At 40.9% G+C, this 19,731-nt stretch overlaps 1 protein-coding gene across 1 annotated transcript; it reads right to left on the bottom strand.

Annotated features, from left to right (window-relative positions):
* Positions 1 to 683: 683 nt before the first annotated feature.
* On the bottom strand, positions 684 to 18,000 carry LOC139373601 (ammonium transporter Rh type C 1-like). The gene is made up of 11 exons (XM_071114293.1): positions 17,762 to 18,000; positions 7,904 to 8,096; positions 5,504 to 5,654; positions 4,068 to 4,215; positions 3,809 to 3,975; positions 3,514 to 3,651; positions 3,177 to 3,313; positions 2,799 to 2,923; positions 2,435 to 2,508; positions 1,955 to 2,022; positions 684 to 1,251 (listed from the first exon to the last, which is right to left on the bottom strand). Exons 1-11 carry the CDS (start codon positions 17,982 to 17,984, stop codon positions 1,212 to 1,214), a joined length of 1,464 nt encoding a protein of 487 aa, XP_070970394.1. The 5' UTR covers positions 17,985 to 18,000; the 3' UTR covers positions 684 to 1,211.
* Positions 18,001 to 19,731: the final 1,731 nt, after the last annotated feature.

Raw genomic sequence — 19,731 nt, 5'->3', positions numbered from 1 at the left:
CTGATTTCCTTATATGAACTGGAAATCAGTAAAATATTTGAAATTGTTGCATGTTGCGTTTATATTTTTGTTTAGTATAGTGTAACACTGTTAGACCATTCGCGGGTGGGCTTAGAACCATGTGGACGCCTTAGAGCGGGCTTGAAGGCTGTTTGCTTGGCTGGCTGGCTGGCTTTAGGACTATGGAGAGAGGATCAAACAGCTGCAGTGAACAGTGCAACTTCTCTCTCATGGCCGTGATCCACAATACAATGATAATTAAAATAGCTACGCTAGCTTCGCCCTCATTTGTGTGCTAGCAAACATGCTAGGTAGTGCTAGAATCAACAGCCAATCCAGTTGTGGCTGGAAACTATACTGAGCTTTGATTGGTCAATCACGCCTCGATATCGCAAAGTATTTGCATAAAGTTAAACTTTCCCCAAATTAAATCCAACTCTGTTCACGCTCCCTTGCCCATGCATGCTCGCATTCCCCAGCGGTCCATCTGCCCACTTTTTTTCCCTCCGTTGAAAATGAATGGGGCTTCCGTTGTTTCATCACACCCATTGTGGATAGTGGATCCCAGCTGTCAGTTGAATGAAGTGCAGAGTTGGAAGGTTTAGGTTTTTAAAAAATCTATAATTATAAAGTAATTATCAGCAAAGTCAGTGCTAGAAGACAAGTAAAGTTTTTTTGTGAATTATTGTTTTATTTAAATAGATTAGGGCAGACGAAAATGACCATTTGAAACAGCTATTCAATACATCATAGTTGAAGCCGATTTGCTGATTTCCCATTGCCACCCATGAACGGTTCTTGGTCCCCCCTTGGCCCCCCTATGAAACACCCCAGCAATGGGACCTAAAAAAACTGCAATCATTATTGGAGCACCAGCATCACTGGAGGTGTGGGCTGTATAAAGACATTGTGTACAGTCACATACAGTAGCCTATTTTACAGTTAATATGAATGATTAAGAGTCTGCTTGTGATTCGACATATGCCTGACTGGTGATAAAACATGCCACCATCAATTTTATCTGGCTATTTTATTATTTTCCAATGTGATTTCATTAAAGATAACAAGTATCAGTGTTTCTATACATTCCATGAACAGAACAGTATAAAGAGTGGTGAAGAGGAGATGACTGGTTTCTGTCCAGCAGGAGTCAGTGTAGGATAGGACCATTAGTTGAAAGTGCAGGGGGGAGATGACATCAGGCTCTAGCGTCAGTTCTGTCTCCGTTCCAAAGATATATTCGATTCTGTTCTGTAAATGACAAGGTTACATTAAGGTTACAACCTTTGTGTGAAACTGATACAGCCCCTAAACACATATTTAAACATCAACCATCAAATTAAAGTAAATATATAGGCTGCACAGCTTCTCCAACGCGGTATCATGTCAAGGCCTCAGCCAGCCAGCTAATTCATAAATTATGACCAGTACACTCTTTCTATTTTCAAATTGCTTCACTTAAATGGAATAAAAAGTTGTTTCCTGTTCTTTTCTATATTGTTTTACATCAAATAGACAAATACCTCCTAAATAGAAAAAAAATCCCTTATTCTAAAAGCAGGATCATTGTCATTTTCAGACCAAGCACAAGAGTTACTGTGTAACTTCAAGGTCACTTTCAGAGGTCACTTTCAGAAAGCACCCGTGCAGAGCTATGGAGCACCCCTATCTGGGTAGGCCACTGGACACACCCACAGCATTTCAAAGAAGGCGATGGTGCCATGCTGTCTCCACACATTTGAGGCGATACTCACAGTATTGTGTGGGCCCAAACATGGATTGTTTGAACTAGCGGAGGGCATACACTGCTGCCATCTTGATGATACTTGACATAACACATCTTATGAGAACCAAAGCAGTTCTCATGCTGTACCATGAGGTGTAAGAAACATAAACCTTAAAAAATATATTTTAAAACTCCATAATCACACTGTTGCACAAATCTGCTACTTACACGGCCTTGTTCCGCATGTGGTTATTGTACTCCACGGTAGGTGGATTGTTCTCTTCATCCTCAGGTAACTGGGGGCAGAAATCATCATCATCATATAACATTTTTTTATTAGAACTTCCAATATCATGTAAAAGAAGAGGTAAACATAGTTTCCACTACCATTTCCTTCCTCAGCCTCTTCAAACCAAAGACTATTTAGACATAACAATAAACAACCCTTATTGGACTGGAGACAAGCTAATAGCTAAATACTGGTACTGGCCATTCCATGTAGGACGTGACAGTATGAGGGAAACACTGTTTTTTAGGTGACAGGGGTGACAGAAACATACACTTCCCTTTAACAATGACATAAATCAGTTAAAATAAAAGGGGTACAATATTACTGAAAAACTAAGAAATCACCTTCAGAAAAATAGCTCCAACATGGCTTCACGGTCTTCGTGCTATTTAGACTAATGGTTTAGTTCAGTATCTCACCTCCCAGTAGATGTCATCATCAAAGCAGCTGTTATCAGGAGCATCCCCCCAGATTGGTAACCTCAGGATACAGCCTGGGGACAAACACAACATCTCACCAACATTAAGTACACGACTGAGTACATGTAGAAATTATTCAACCCCAGCCAAACAATACTACAATACCACAGTAACTTGGCAGCTATCTTGTAACATGTTCTCATGAAAACACACACACACACACACACACACACACACACACACACACACACACACACACACACACACACACACACACACACACACACACACACACACACACACACACACACACACACACACACACACACACACACAAACAACCTAATCGGGACACCACTCTCACCAACAATGATTCCTCCTCCGATTCCAAAGCAGAGGGCAACACAGAGCCCTGCTGCCTGGTGTCCTCCCTGCTGGGTCGGCAACATATCTTTCCATTTCCCCTTAAAGTCAAACGTGTTTTTCAACCTATTTAAAAAACAATATTGTTACTCTATATCAGTAAGTCTAAGGAAAATATCACATTTAGAAGCGGCAACAACTGAGCAGACATTCTTTTCATTGCCGCAGTATTCTTGTTGCCCATCTTCTGTGCCACCACTGCATGTGCATAATAATTACAGTTCACCACCTTCAAGCTGCCAATTAGGCCTAAAACTGGTGCAGACTGAAATAATAACAGGCCATTCTTTGGGTATACAGTTGTAACCTGTGAACTCACCCCTCCTTGCCATAGACACCTTTACTGGCGGCTGCAGCAGTGATGGCGCCCACAATGCCCCCTATGACCCCAGGCATGGCATGGAGGTTGTGGATGCCACACGTGTCATGGATCTTCAGATATTTCTCCATGAATGGCTGAGGGGACAAAGACACATAGCTAGCTACATGACCACTAATCAAATAGGAGTAGCCTAGTCATAAGCCACTAACTAGTCCCAATTATACTAGCGAATAGCCACTATACTCCTTCACTGCATTCAGTAAGCACATTTAGTGAAATGTTGCAGACAGAAAACTCATGAATGAAACTGATGTGACTCCATATTCTACGTTACCGTGATATAAATGTAGCCCAGGGTGGAGATGATGCCACAGCAGAATCCTACAATCAGAGACCCATAAGGCATTAGCATGAACTCCGCTGCCGTTCCCACGGCAACTCCCCCGGCCAGTGTGGCGTTCTGGATGTGAACCTGGAACAAAGGAGTTGGCCAATAGCTTGAGTGGAGATGCAGTACATGATAAAAGTTAGTAGATACAGTATGATCATAGGAGTTGGCAGGACAGCACAAACAGATCTGGGACCGGGCTAATGTATGTAATGCACACCATGTGGGTCCATTACATTACCATGTCCAGCTTGCCGGTCTTCTGGGAGAGACTGGAGATGGCTATGGAGGTGAGGACAGTGGCGGCCAGGGACAGGTAGGTGTTGATGGCTGCTCTATGCTGCCCATCCCCGTGGTCCGAGATGGCCGAGTTAAAACTAGGCCAGAACATCCACAGGAACAGGGTTCCTATGGGGCAGGATTGGATCAATGTTGATACAGTTTCACCAATATGAGTATGGCAAATGTGAAAAGTGTCAACCATTATGGCTCAGCCTCACCGATCATGGCAAAGACGTCTGAATGATAGACGGAGCCAATCCGATGCTTGCTCTGGTCCAGGTTGGGCCGGTACAGCATCCACGAGATGGACAGACCATAATAAGCCCCAAATGTGTGGATCACCATGGAGCCACCAGCATCCCTGGCCTATAATGTAGAATGACATCCAGTAAACCAGCCACCTTATTAGTATGTACTCTGAACAAAAATATAAATGCAACATATAAAGTGTTGGTCCTAGAAAATGTTTATGTGCACAAAAAGCTTATTTCTCTCAAATTTTTACCACCAATTTGTTTGCATCCCTGTTAGTGAGCATTTGTCCTTTGCCAAGATAATCCATCTACCTTACAGGTGTGGCATATCTAAAAGTTGATTCAACAGCATGATTATTATACAGGTGTAGCATTCCTTTAGTCAGCATGACTGCAGGAATGTCCACCTGTGCTGTTGCCAGAATATTGAATACAATTTAATATTAATTTCTCTACCATAAGCAGCCTCCAGCATTGTTTTAGAGAATTTTACAGTACGTCCAACCGAACTCACAACCGCAGACCACGTGTATGGCACCGTGTTGGCAAGCGGTTTTCTGATGTCAGGGTTGTGAACAGAGTTCCCCATGGTGACGGTGGAGTTATGGTATGGGCAGGCATAAGCTATGGACAACGAACACAATTGCATTTTATCGATGGCAATTTGAATGCACAGAGACACCGTGACGAGATCCTGAGGCCCATTGTCATGCCATTCATCCGCCACCATCACCTGATGTTTCAGAATGATAATACACAGATCTGTAAACAATTCCTGGAAGCTTTAAAGGTCCCAGTTCTTCCATGGCCTGCATACTCACCAGACATGTCACCCATTGAGCATGTTTGGGATGCTCTGGATCGACGTGTATGACAGTGTGTTCCAGTTCCCGCCAATATCCAGCAACTTCACACAGCCATTGAGGAGGAGTGGGACAACATTCCACAGGCCACAATCAATAGCCTGATGAACTCTATGCAAAGGAGATACATCACGCTGCATGATGCAAATGGTAGTCACACCAGATACTGACTGGTTTTCTGATCGACTCCCTTACTTTAATAAAAAAGTTATCACCAACAAATGTATTATCTGTATTCACAGTCATGTGAAATCCATAGATTAGGGCCTAAATAATATATTTAATTTAACTGATTTCCTTATATGAACTGTAATTCAGTAAAATCTTTGAAATTGTTGCATGTTGCGTTTATAATTTTGTTCAGTATAGATATCTGCATCTATTCCATTAAGCTTTATTGTAAAGGTAAATGCATTCAATCAATCAAACAAGCACGTACCATGACACAGCATCACTGTGTGCCATTCTTGAGAACCATGTATGCAGGTTTTATGCAGGACTTAATGTTAACGCCTTTATTATTTAGTAAAGACTTACATGTATGAGGCTGAGGATGATATACTCCTCCACAGCATACAGAGTGACTCCAAAAAGCGTCATCACCATCAACTGGACTGGGCTCACCTTGCCTAGCACCGCCCCGTACGCTATCAGGCAGCTGGCTACACAGAAGTCTGCATTGATCATGCTGAGAAGGACAGAACCAGGGTACGATTAGAATGTATACAGGGTCAGTGTCAGCCTGGTACCAGATATGTTTGTGCTGTATTTTGTCATTTGGTCACTGACTACATTTACAAGTGCACAGTGTTCCGGATAGTAGCTCATATCCCCCTGAACGGCTTATTTGGGATAAACTGTTTACATGCACCTTTGATATCCTGCTCACGAGTATCCCTGTCTCCAGAAATAAACAGAATATTCCTAATTGAAGTTCATATGGGTTAAATGGAATAATAACTGAAATGTGGACACTGACAGTGGGTGGGCCTATAACCTCTCACATGTAAAATAATGTAATATTAACTCCTGCAGAATTATGCATTTCTTGCAGTGAAATTATACAACAAATATACATTTAGTCTTGGGAACAGGAGTGGAGAGATGATTTCAGACAGTATTTCAACCACATAAAATATGCACACAGTCTTATCAGAAACGTGTTTATCATTTTCTCATCTTTTCATTTCCTTTAAACCGGTCAAACTGATGACATTTGGACATTCTGCAATGGAACAATCTTTCCAATCTTTCTCACCGGCCCCTAAACAAAACATTCAACTTTAGCAGTGTTAATTAACTTGATTAATAATGCATTCATTCTGTCGATGTATGAAATTATTCTCGTGAACATTTTATTTAGTCTTCTGAGGCAACAAGTTATGACAGAAGAGAAGCTGCATGTATCTAACTATAGTTGACAAACAAATGGCCTACCAAATGTCAGAAATTATAATATGGCCTACCAAATGTCGGATATTATAATATGGCCTACCAAATGTCGGATATTATAAGCAGAAACATATATACATTTGTGGTGAAAGTAGCCTTAACCGGTAGGCTATATGGTCCAGTAAGGAGTATCAGCAAAATACATTATTTTGGAAATATTATGGTGGATGGAACTGTGCAGGTATAGCATGCTTTTTTATGTTAATTGGTTTGACAATCAGATGAAAACATCATAACACAACAACCATGACATGCTAAACTGAGCCTGCACAGACCACAGAAAACAACAGTAAAGGGAATAAAGTGTTGACATGCCACAGTATCCCATCTAAGATCAGCATATCCCAGGCATCATATCCGGTTTTCTCATAACCGGGATACAAGCTTTTCATGGTTATTGTAAACGGGATATTATGTTTATATGCATCAACTCAAAAACAGAATACTAAAGTATCCCAAATAATAACTGGATATTGGTGAGTCTATGTTTTAAAAGTGTAGCATGACCATATCATTGTCCCTTTAAAATGGCCACAGAAAATAATGACAATGACTTCATCCTCAAAGGCCAATAGTTGAATAATCATTTAAGAACCTTGTTATTAAATTGCCAGTCCAACTTTATGATACAGTATACTGACTTGTTCAATTTGTATCCTTCAGTAGTTTGTTACAAATTAAACCACACACAGAGCTGCACCCCCTCTAAGCACAGTATTTCTATGATCTCACATAACCCCCCTACACACACACAGACACACACACACACACACACACACACACACACACACACACACACACACGTTTGCTTACACACACACACGTCACACAGACAAGCACCCACACATAGAGTGTTATCTGTTAATACAATACTTCAACAGTATCATAAATGCGTGATTACATGTAGTACTGTGTTTTTGTTTGCCCTCACATTATTGTGTCCACAGACAGTATATCTCACAAGCCAGGAGGATCAACAGTAAAAGGTGATACATAAGGGATTTTCAAATGCAGACCGGTTCCTCCACTTCTCTGGCATCACGATAGGTTCTCTCTGGCACTCCCACCATGCACGCATGCAGGATTCGTTTCCATCCACACATGTTATTCTATAGATTGATTTCAATGATGTAGGCATATGTTTTGCACGACTGACTCATTCACATAGGACTCATTCATAAGGTTAAACATAATATGTAAAGTATCTGTCCAATTATAGTCAGTGAATGGTCAGCCAGAATGGCTCTATACATTGTTGGATGGGTTGAGATTTGTTTATGTTACTTACATTACAATGTAAAGTTTTTTTTTTTAATATAAATCCATACAATATTCACTTTCGTCTTTCCAGGTGACCACTGTGGTGACATCACTTTCACCTATCAAATATGACACCAGCATTCACTGATCTCATTAGTCACAAAGGACAGAAGATTCAAAGAAACAAGTTTAACGCTGTTAGACAAAAAACCGAGGGACTCTAACCTCTCCACGCCAATCTTGATCTTGCCGTCCATTGGGTCCAGAGAGTGGAACCATCCCTGCATCAGAAGTGCCCACTGAAGGCCGAAGCCGGCGATGAGGAAGTTGAAGCCAACGGCACCGAAGCTGTAGCGCTTCAGGAAGGTCATGAGGAAACCGAAGCCCACAAAGATCATCACATGGACATCCTGGAAACCTGGGGGAAAAAGAGGGCGAGGCGTGGTAGGTGGGGGAGAGGTAGGGAAGGGTATAAGGTGCAGATCAACACTTAGGGAAATGAGAGGGTCAATTGTAATCAGTTACATATTAATCCTTGTTCTACAAAGAGAATGAATTAGACATGGAAACTAAACTCAGCAAGAAATGAAACGTCCCTTTTTCCGGACTCTGTCTTTCAAAGATATTTAGCAAAAATCCAAATAACTTCACAGATCTTCATTGTAAAGGATTTAAACACTGTTTCCCATGCTTGTTCAATGAACCATAAACAATTATTGAACATGCACCTGTGGAACGGTCATTACGACACTAACAGCTTACAGACAATAGGCAGTAAGGGTGGCAGGTAGCCTAGTGGTTAGAGTGTTGGACTTGTAACCGAAAGGTTGCAAGATTGAATCCCTGAGCTGAATGTTCTGATCCTGAACAAGGCAGTTAACCCACTGTTCCTAGGATGTCATTGAAAATAAGAATTTGTTATCAACTGACATGCCTAGTTTTAAAAAATTAAGGTCACAGTTATGAAAGCTTAGGACACTAAAGAGGCCTTCCCACAGACTCTGAAAAACACCAAAAGAAAGATGCCTTGGGTCCCTGCTCATCTGTGTGAATGTGGCATTAGGGCTGCAGATGTGGCCAGGGCAATACATTGCAATGTCAGTACTGTGAGATGCCTAAGACAGTGCTACAGAATGGACAGCTGATTGTCCTTGCAGTGGCAGACCATGTGTAACAACACCTGCACAGGATCGGTACATCTGAACATCACACCTGTGGGACAGGTACAGGATGGCAACAACAACTGCCTGAGTTACACCAGGAATGCACAATCACTCAATCAGTGCTTAGACTGTCGGCAATAGGCTGAGAGAGGCTGGACTGAGGGCTTGTAGGCCTGTTGTAAGGCAGGTCCTCACCAGACATCACCGGCAACAATGTTGCCTATGGGCACCAACCCACTGTTGATGGTCAGACAGGACTGGCAAAAAGTCCTCTTCACTGATGAGTCGCGGTTTTGTCTCTCCAGGGGTGATGGTCGGATTCGCATTTATCGTTGAAGGAATGAGCGTTACACCGAGGCCTGTACTCTGGTGCGGGATTGATCTGAGGTGGAGGGTCCGTCATGGTCTGGGGCGGAGTGTCACAGCATCATCGGACAGAGCTTGTTGTCATTGCAGGAAATCTCAACGCTGTGCGTTACAGGGAAGACATCCACCTCCCTCATTTGGTACCCTTCCTGCAGACATGACCCTCCAGCATGACAATGCCACCAGCCATACTGCTCGTTATGTGTGTGATTTCCTGCAAGACAGGAATGTCAGTGTTCTGCCATGGCCAGCGAAGAGCACGGATCTCAATCCCAATGAGCACTTCTGGGACCTGTTGAATCGAGGATGAGGGCTAGGGCCATTCCCCCCAGAAAAATCCGGGAACTTGCAGGTGCCTTGGTGGAAGAGTGGGGTAACATCTCACAGCAAGAACTGGCAAATCTGGTGCAGTCCATGAGGAGATGCCCTGCAATGCTTAATGCAGCTGGTGGCTTCACCAGATACTGACTGTTACTTTTGATTTTGAACCCCCCTTTGTTCAGGGACACATTATTCCATTTCTGTGGAACTTGTTCAGTTTGTGTCTCAGTTGTTGAATCTTGCTATGTTCATACAACTATTTACACATGTTATGTTTTCTGAAAATAAACGCAGTTGACAGGGAGAGGACGTTTATTTTTATGCTGATTTTATATCTAGGCTATCCACCCTCTGTGGAAACTATGTAGTAAAATGTCTGATGAGTACATTTACACTCTCATGTGATTTCCCTTCTTCACCTGCTGATTAAATATAGTGCAACAAGACCACTCATGGTCGGAAAAGTTCTCTACTTCTGAGCGATTTAAACAAACATTATTGCAATCACCATGGTCACAACTGTAACCTGTCAACTCCATCTCCCTTATATAGTAAGATAGAATAAGATTTTTGGTTCAAACATGTTGTAACGGCAGATCTCCTCTTCGTCTGAAGAGGAGTAAGGATCGGACCAAGATGCAGCGTGGTAAGTGTCCATAATGTTTTAAATAAAGACAAATGAACACTCGAACAAAAAACAATAAACGATCATGTGAACTCTACAAAAACAAAACAGTACCATGTGGCGACAAACACACACACGGAAACAAACACCCACAAACCAACAGTGAAACCCAGGCTACCTAAGTATGATTCTCAATCAGAGAAAACTAACGACACCTGCCTCTGATTGAGAACCATACTAGGCCGAAACAGAAACCAAACATAGAAAAACAAACATAGACTGCCCACCCCAACTCACGCCCTGACCTTACTAAATAAAGACAAAACAAAGGAAATAAAGGTCAGAACGTGACACATATTCATTTTAATTAGGTTTTACAGTCATACAGTTACAGTCACTGAGGAAAAACAAAATTGCTATGTAGTATACCATTTGAATAAAGATGAAAAATATGCAATTTGTCAACTTTATAGAACAATACACTCGGTCAGAGTGCTGAAAGATCCAGTAGAATAGTTATTTTTTCTTGGGGAAAGTGAAATAAACAAATGTCCATGTTTTACAAATATTTGTAATTAACTTTTATTTTTAGAGACAAGAATATATCTGTTTTGAGTACAGTTGAAGTTGGAAGTTTACATACACTTAGGTTGGAGTCATTAAAACTAGTTTCTCAACCAATCCACAAATGTCTTGTTAACAAACTATAGTTTTGGCAAGTGGGTTAGGACATCTACTTTGTGCATGACACAAGTAATTTTTCCAACAATTGTTTACAAATAGATTATTTCACTGTATCACAATTAATTCACTGTATCACAATTCCAGTTGGTCTGAAGTTTTAACATACACTAAGTTGACTGTGCCTTTCAAACAGCTTGGAAAATTCCAGAAAATTATGTCATGTCTTTAGAAGTTTCTGATAGGCTAATTGACATAATTTGAGTCAATTGGAGGTGTACCTGTGGATGTTTTTCAAGGCCTATCTTCAAACTTAGTGCCTCTTTGCTTGACATCATGGGAAAATAAAAAAATATCAGTCAAGAACTTGTGGACCTCCACAAGTCTGATTTTCCTTGGAAGCAATTTCCAAATGCCTGAAGGTACCATGTTCATCTGTACAAACAATAGTAAGCAAGTATAAAAACCATGGGACCACGCAGCTGTCATACTATAGATTATTTGCTGCGTATGTGTTGCGAAAAGTGCAAATCAATCCCAGAACAACAGCAAAGGACCTTGTGAAGATGCTGGAGGAAACAGGTACAAAAGTATCTATATCCACAGTGAAACAAGTTCTATATCAACATAACCTGAAAGGCTGCTCAGCAAGGAAGAAGGCACTGCTCCAAATCCGCCATAAAAAAGCCAGACTACGGTTTACAACTGCACATGGGGACAAAGATTGTAATTTTTGGAGAAATGTCCTCTGGTCTGATGAAACAAAAATAGAACTGTTTGGCCATAATGACCATTGTTATGTTTGGAGGGAAAAGGGGGAGGCTTTCAAGCCGAAGAACACCATCCGAACCGTGAAGCACGGGGGTGTCACGCCCTGACCTTAGAGATCCTTTTAATTCTCTATTTGGTTAGGTCAGGGTGTGACTAAGGTGGGAAATCTATGTTTTCTATTTCGAAGTTGGCCGGGTGTGGTTCCCAATCAGAGGCAGCTGTCTATCATTGTCTCTGATTGGGGATCATAGTTAGGCAGCCTTTTTTCCACCTGTAGTTTGTGGGATCTTGTTTTTGGTACTGTGCTGTTTAGCCCTACTAGACGTTACGGTTCGTTTTGTATTTTGTTGTTTTTTCGGTGTTAATTTAATAAATTAAACTGTACGCCTACCACGCTGCACCTTGGTCCGATCCTTCCATCGAAGAGCGTAACAGGGGGTGGCAGCATCATGTCGTGGGGGTGCTTTGCTGCAGGAGGGACTGGTGCACTTCACAAAATAAATGGGGAAGGAAAATTATGTGGATATATTGAAGCAACATCTCAAGACATCAGTCAGGAAGTAAAATCTTGGTCGCAGATGGGTCTTCCAAATGGACAATGGCCCCAAGCATACTTCCAAAGTTGGGGCAAAATGGCAAAGTCAAGGTATTGGAGTGGCCATCACAACGCCCTGACCTCAATCCTATAGAACATTTGTGGGCAGAACTGAAAAAGCGTGTGCGAGCAAGGAGGCCTACAAACCTGACTCAGTTACACCAGCTCTGTCAGGAGGAATGGGCTAAAATTCACCCAACTTATTGTGGGAAGCTTGTGGAAGACCACCTGAAACGTTTGACCCAAGTTAAACAATTTAAAGAATGCTACCAAATACTAATTGAGTGTGTGTAAACTTCTGACCCACTGGGAATGTGAGAAAAGCTGAGCCAATGGGAATGTGATAAAAATAAAAGCTGAAATAAATCATTTTCTCTACTAACTACTCACAGGGAATCTTTACTAGGATTAAATGTCAGGAATTGTGAAACACTGAGTTTAAGGATAAGGTGTATGTGATCTTCCAACTTCAACTGTATCTGTTGTCAACTCCGTCAGTGGCTTGTCAGCTTTGTCACAGATTGCTAACCCCCTTAACATCAATTTTTTTTGGTAATATTCAGAAAAATATATGTTAACCATTGTCATGCAATATATGCTTACACTATTGAAGTATTTGCTGTACTGGACATAAAGGATCATATTTCCTTAATAAATCTTGTTTTACGTTCTGAATCCTGAAAAACATGCCAAAGTAAAACAAGACAAAAAGATGTTAGGAGATTTGTATTTCATATTTGAATAATCTAATGTTAGAATGAAACAATCAAGGCCTTTAAACACTTGTTCGATCAATAAATGTTTTAAATGAAATTCCTCTGATGGAGTTGACATAAATCGAGTTACAGTAGGAGTATTTTATGAAAAAATGTTTTAATTAGGAGGTTGTTCCTTTACATGGTGTGATAGCTGATACTTTGGTCTATATACAGTACCAGTCAAAAGTTTGGACACACCTACTACATTGTATAATAATGAAATACTATGAAATAACACATATGGAATCATGTAGTAACCAAAAAACTGTTAAACAAATCAGGAGTTCCCACATATGCTGAATACTTGTTGGCTGTTTTTCATTAACTCTGCGGTTCAACTCATCCTAAACCATCCATCACTCTCCTTCTTGGTCAAATAGCCCTTACACAGGCTGGAGTTGGGTCATTGTCCTGTTGAAAACAAATGATAGTACCACTAAGCACACACCGGATGGGAGGGTGATTTGCTGCAGAATGCTGTGGTAGCCATGCTGGTTAAGTGTGCCTTGAATTCTAAATAAATCACAGACAGTGTCACCAGCAAAGCACCCCCACGCCATCACACCTCCTCCTCCATGCTTCACGGTGTGAACCACGCATGCGGAGATAATCCATTTACCTACTCTGCATCTCACAAAAATACAGCGGTTTGGACTCATCAGACGAAAGGACAGATTTCCACCTGTCTAATGTCCATTGCTCGTGTTTCTTGGCCCAAGCATGTTTCTTCTTATTGGTGTCCTTTAGTAGTGGTTTCTTTGCAGCATTGCAACCATGAAGGCCTGATTCACGCAGTCTCATCTGAATAGTTGATGTTGACATGTGTCTGTGAGTTGAAATCTGTGAAGCATTTATTTGGGCTGCAATCTGAGGTGGAGTTAACTCTAATGTACTCATTCTCTACATCAGAGGTAACTCTGGGTCTTCCTTTCCTGTCAGTCCTCATGCCAGTTTCATCATAGTGCTTGATGTTTTTTTGCGACTGCACTTGAAGTTCTTGACATTTTCAGCATTGACTGACCTTCATGTCTTAAAGTAATGATGGACTGTCGTTTCTCTTTGCTCATTTGAGCTATTCTTGCCATAATATGGACTTGGTCTTTTACCAAAAAAGGCTTTCTTCTGTATAACACCCCTACCTTGTCACAACACAACTGATTGGCTCAAACGCATTAAGAGAGGAAAGAAATTCCACAAATGATCTTTTAACAAAGCACTCCTGTTAATTGAAAGGCATTCCAGGTGACTACCTCATGACGCTGGTTGAGAGAATACCAAGAGTGTGCAAAGCTGTCATCAAGGCAAAGGGTGGCTACTCAAATATAAAATATATTTAGCTTTGTTTAACACTTTGTTTGGTTACTACATGTGTTAATTCATAGTTTTGATGTTTAAACTATTTTTCTACAATGTAGAAAATAGTAAAATAAAGAAAAACCCTTGAATGAGTTGATGTGTCCAAACTTTTGACTGGTACTGTATATATCTTTAATGCTGTTATTATTAAGAAAAATTATTGTGATTGTCCCGTCTTTCAAAAAACCCTGTTTCACAACATGGCGTGTGAGCGAGTGAGGGTGACATGGGGGATAATGGAAATGTCAAGAGTGAAAATGATGCGAACATGGTTCAAGGACATCTCTGTGTTACTAACTGTGTAGATACAGTATACACAAATAACCTCATAGATACCCATAGTACGAGTAGAAAGCTGTTTACATAGAAGTTTTGGTTTCTGTCCATGCTGGAAGCCCCATATTTACAATGTGTACATCCCCCATGCAAAATCATCGAGGGCTCATCTAGAACGTACCATACCGAAACTCAAGATTAAGCTTCTTGGGATACTCACATTGCAGTTCCACAACGTTCAAAAGGAAAACATGAGCATTCTCAAGGGCATAGACACAATATACAGACTAAAACATAGAAGGTGATGTATGGAGGCCATACATAAACATATACAGTTTGTATAAATAATGTACAGGTAAAAAGGGATGCAAAACATTATTGTGAACTTGGTAGACGCAAATACTTAATTTGACATTTTTTACAAAACAAATTCAAATCAAATCAAATTATATTAGTCACATGCTCCGAATACAACAGGTGTTTTCACCTTACAGTGAAATGCTTACTTACGAGCCCCTAACCAACAATGCAGTTTCAAAAAATACATATAGGAACAAGAGATAAAAGTAACAAGCAATTAAAGAGCAGCAGTGAAATAACAATAGCGAGACTATTCAGGGGGTACAATGCGCGGGGTCACCGGTTATTTGAGGAAGTATGTACATGTAGGTAGAGTTATTAAAGTGACGATGCATAGATGACAACAGAGAGTAGCAGTGGTATAAAGAGGGGGTGGGGGGCAGTGCAAATAGAGCAGAGAGAACAGTCTATGACTAGGGTGACTGGAGTCTTTGACAATTTTTAGGGCCTTCCTCTGACAGCGCCTGGTATTTAGGTCCTGGATAGCAGAAAGCTTGGCCCCAGTAATGTACTGGGCCGTTCACACTACCCTCTGTAGTGTCGGAGGCCGAGCAGTTGCCATACCAGGCAGTGATGCAACCATGCTCTCGATGGTGCAGCTGTAGAATCTTTTGAGGTTCTGAGGACCCATGCCAAATCTTTTCAGTCTCCTGAGGGGGAATAGGTTTTGTCGTGCCCTCTTCACGACTGTCTTGGTGTTTGGACCACGATAGTTTGTTGGTGATGTGGACACCAAAGAACTTGAAGCTCTCAACCTGCTCCACTGCAGCCCCGTCGATGAGAATGGGAACGTGCTCTGTCCTCTTTTTCCTGTAGTCCACAATCATCTCCTTTGTCTTGATCACGTTGAGGGAGAAGTTGTTGTCCTGGCACCACACTGCCAGGTCTTTGACCTCCTCCCTATAGGCTGTCTCATCGTTGTCGGTGATCAGGACTACCGCGGTTGTGTAATCGGCAAATTTAATGATTGTGTTGGAGTCGTGCCTGGCCATGCAGTCATGAGTGAACAGAGAGTACAGGAGGGAACTGAGAGTACAGGAGGGAACTGAGCACGCACCCCCTGTCACTGACTTCCAAATTCATCATCCTTTGAAAGTCATCATCCAAGTGAATTTATTTATTTTTATTTAACCTTTATTTCACTAGGCAAGTCAGTTAAGAACACATTCTTATTTACAATGATGGCCTAGGAACAGTGGGTTAACTGACTTGTTCAGAGGCAGAACGATTTTTACCTTGTCAGCTCAGGGATTCGATCTGGCAACATTTTGGTTACTGGCCCAACGCTCTAACCACTAGGATACATGCCGCCCCAAAATAATCATATGGCCAACAGAAATTACTCTTGGCTACATCCACAGGACACACCAGTATGAATAAATACTAGCATTAACAAGCCAGTATCATTTTCAAGATGAGCAGCCATAACTGTCTGGTGCATTCAAGAGGACAACAGGTTGCATTCGCACTGTGAAACATTAGTTGCTCAAATAAAAAGTGTACACAACAGTCTAATATACTACCACAGATTTAGGATCTTAATTTGAGGTAGTTTGCTACAGCAGGGAAATAATGTAGCCTAACAGTTAGCGCAGTAACCAAAAGGTTGCTGGCTCAAATACACGAGACGACAAGGTGAAAAATTGATGTGTACTTGAGCAAGGCATTTAACCCTAATTTGCTCCAGGCTAACTCTGTCAACAACCATTTCACTGCACCTATCTGGTGTATGTGACAATAAAACATTTTTTTCTTAAATACACTGCAAGTTTTAAATGTCCTGCATCGCAGGAAAGTTCCCCTGCAACAGGGTGATCAAATTAAGATCCTACATGTTACCCACTCTTATATAATATCAGGTTAACAAATACAGCATCTATTTGTACCAGACAAACAATATGGCCCTTGAAGAAAACTCCCTGCCTAGTTCAGATTGTCCCCATACTGACTTCAGAGATCAAATGACCTACTCCTCGATCTCATGCATGATTGGTCTCTATACAACAGACTGTGACAGCAAAATAATTTATCACCTGACATCCAACACCCTATAAGAGATGGTCCTGCGGTAGGACTGACACCCACACCTGTACTGAGCTAAATTCAACCACACCCTCATAATTCTATAACAGGTGAAATAAGATTCTATACAACAAATTGAACTGAAGCTCAACAACACACACATGTAACACACACGCACCGCCTTGATGTTCATTATTAATCTTGTAATTCTAGCAATTTCGTATGATATAAGCATCAGGGAGTCTGCAGATGCACCTGTTGTGAGAGGGTGTGGGGGATAACGAACTTTAGGAAGAGGGACAAAGCCCACTGGAAATATATTGTACACCTGTGTGTATATGTGACAGATCATTGAAAGTTAGTATGACATTCCTGGAAAATACAAAAATCCTACCTCTTGGGTAATAGACCTATTATAATCTATATTTTTCACAACTATTACATGACATGTTATTGCTGAACAAAAGTTTAATTGAATAATTTTATCCAATGTTCAACTATAATGTTCACGTTCTGATCATTGCCATGCAAGTACAAATAAACATATGGAATTGCGAAGCATCAGCTCTCATAAGCTTGTGTGTTCAATAATTTTCTTAATATGACAATAAAAAGTGATCATTTGTGGAAAAGGACTACCCTAATAGCCTACGTTTCTAAATAAAACAACCACATTTTATTTCATAAATGTTTGGTTGGTGAAATAAAATCAAAATAATAAACCAATATAAAAAGAAAACATCAATCAAAATTGAAAGGCAAAAGAGCAGGTCATTTTGGGTCACTTACTTGGATATCTGAAATAGAAGTCGTTCTCAATGTTACTGGATATGTTATTAAATGTTTTATGCTCTATCCAATGTGCGTCGGATTCCTCGTTATAACGGATAAAAATGCCGAATAAGATGATCATGGCAATCTGCCATACGAAACACACTGCTGGAAGACTAATTCGGACATTGGTATTTTTCGGCCGGTCACAGCATTGCCTGAAGCTTTGTATACAACCCATTGTGTTATCGTTACAATGGTTCAGTTGCTTTTGGTGCCTTATGGAGAAAGACGGCAAATATTATATAGAGTAGAGTGTAAGCGATGACAGAAGTTCTAGGTGGCCCCGTAGGGTGTTGGCGGGGGTGTGTCTGCTTCGCTTGGAATCTTCTGAGTCACCTCCTGCCCTCCCGAAGTAGCATTGAATTAACTTGTTCTCACACGATCTTGTAGATTATTATCAAGTCATCACAATAGACTGCATAAAATGTATATATACTACGAGTCCTGTCCTAGTCTCCTCTCCTACATAATCAGTAAGGAAAAGACTGGACAGATTTTAATCATGTTGCTATGACATTACTCTCACCATAGACCATAATATATCCATGACTCTCAACTACACAGTTCTTTTGCATCAGTAATTCTACACAGTTTTGTCAGTTTGTCATACAGTATAAGGAAAAGCAATTGAATATTATGTAGAATAGAATCAAATAGAATGACATTAAATAACATAGGGCCCACTGCACACATTACAATTCCCCCTTGCCCTTGGGTGACCAGGTAATATTTGTTGCTGTCATTAGAATTTGTTTGCTGTCATTAGAACAAAGTGGGGGCAATGACACCGGGGCAGTCAGGCAGGAGCCTAACCTGCACTTCTGAAGGTCTGCACACCATACACATATGTCCTACATACACATAAAATAATCCTGAACTCCCTGACCATAATCTTTTTATTTTAAGTGTTTACAATAGCAGAAAAAATGTGTTTATGTATTTGATACCATTCCAATTATTCTGCTCCAGCCATTACCACAAGCGTGTCCTTCCCAATTAAGGGGTCACTAACCTCCTGTGCCTTACAAACTGATGAAGTGTTGGAAGAAACTGAAAGGGGAGAAACTTGAGCAAGCTGTAAGATTCCACTACACATAAAAGCCTGTCAAATACTCGAGTCTGACATTATATACAGTCAGGTGCAAAATGACTGGCAACCTTGATAAAGATGAGCAAAAAAGACTGTATAAAATATATAATACAAATGCTGAGCTATATAGTATGCAAAATATGCTGTAGCATATACCCTACGTTGTAATGTGGCTCATACAGCGAGGATCTATACACTGCCTCCTCCGAATGGGAAGGCACGTCCCCATGACTCGACTACTCAGTCCAGTGGCCTTACACCCGCCATCCCACTTCTGACACCAATGTAGCAAACAGCGGGGCAGGGAAGCTTACGCGGGTCGCTTGTTTGAAAGGCATCGTGCAAATAGGGTTAACCAGCTTGGTGGGAATTGTAATGTGGCTCATATAGCGAGGATCGCTACTGTACTAATACATTTGCTCAGAGAAAGAGATTTTGTTTAACAAGTAACAACAAAAACAACAAGTAACAACAACAATACAAATAAATTGTGGTCAAAATTATTGGTACACCTGTTTTAAATACTCCAGCACCCTCCCCTTGAGAGGATAATGACACTGAGCCTTTTCTAAAATATTTTATGAGATTGAAGAACACATTGGGAGGGATCTTAAAACCATTCTTCCATAAAGAATCTTTCCAGATCCTTGTTATCTTTCATCTGCGCTTATGGACTGCTCTCTTCAATTCAAACCACATTTTCAATGAGGTTGATATCCGGAGACTGAGATGTCCATTGCAAAATGCTGATTTTGTGATCCAATTTTTTGTTGTTGTGGATTTTGATTTGTGCTTGGGGTTATTGTCTTGCTGGAAGAGCCTCTTGCGGCCAAGT

This window comes from Oncorhynchus clarkii, chromosome 2, assembly GCF_045791955.1.
Source record: "Oncorhynchus clarkii lewisi isolate Uvic-CL-2024 chromosome 2, UVic_Ocla_1.0, whole genome shotgun sequence".
Lineage (NCBI taxonomy): Eukaryota > Metazoa > Chordata > Actinopteri > Salmoniformes > Salmonidae > Oncorhynchus > Oncorhynchus clarkii.
This window is presented reverse-complemented; position numbering and strand designations above follow the sequence as displayed.

Excerpts from the sequence above, each read along its gene's own strand:
- LOC139373601 (XM_071114293.1), bottom strand. The coding sequence starts at position 17,984 with ATGGGTTGTATACAAAGCTTCAGGCAATGCTGTGACCGGCCGAAAAAT. Across the intron at positions 5,655-7,903 it reads ATCAAGATTGGCGTGGAGAG|CATGATCAATGCAGACTTCT; the intron begins GTTAGAGTCCCT and ends TGTCCTTCTCAG. Across the intron at positions 3,314-3,513 it reads TGGGCTACATTTATATCACG|CCATTCATGGAGAAATATCT; the intron begins GTAACGTAGAAT and ends TTGTCCCCTCAG.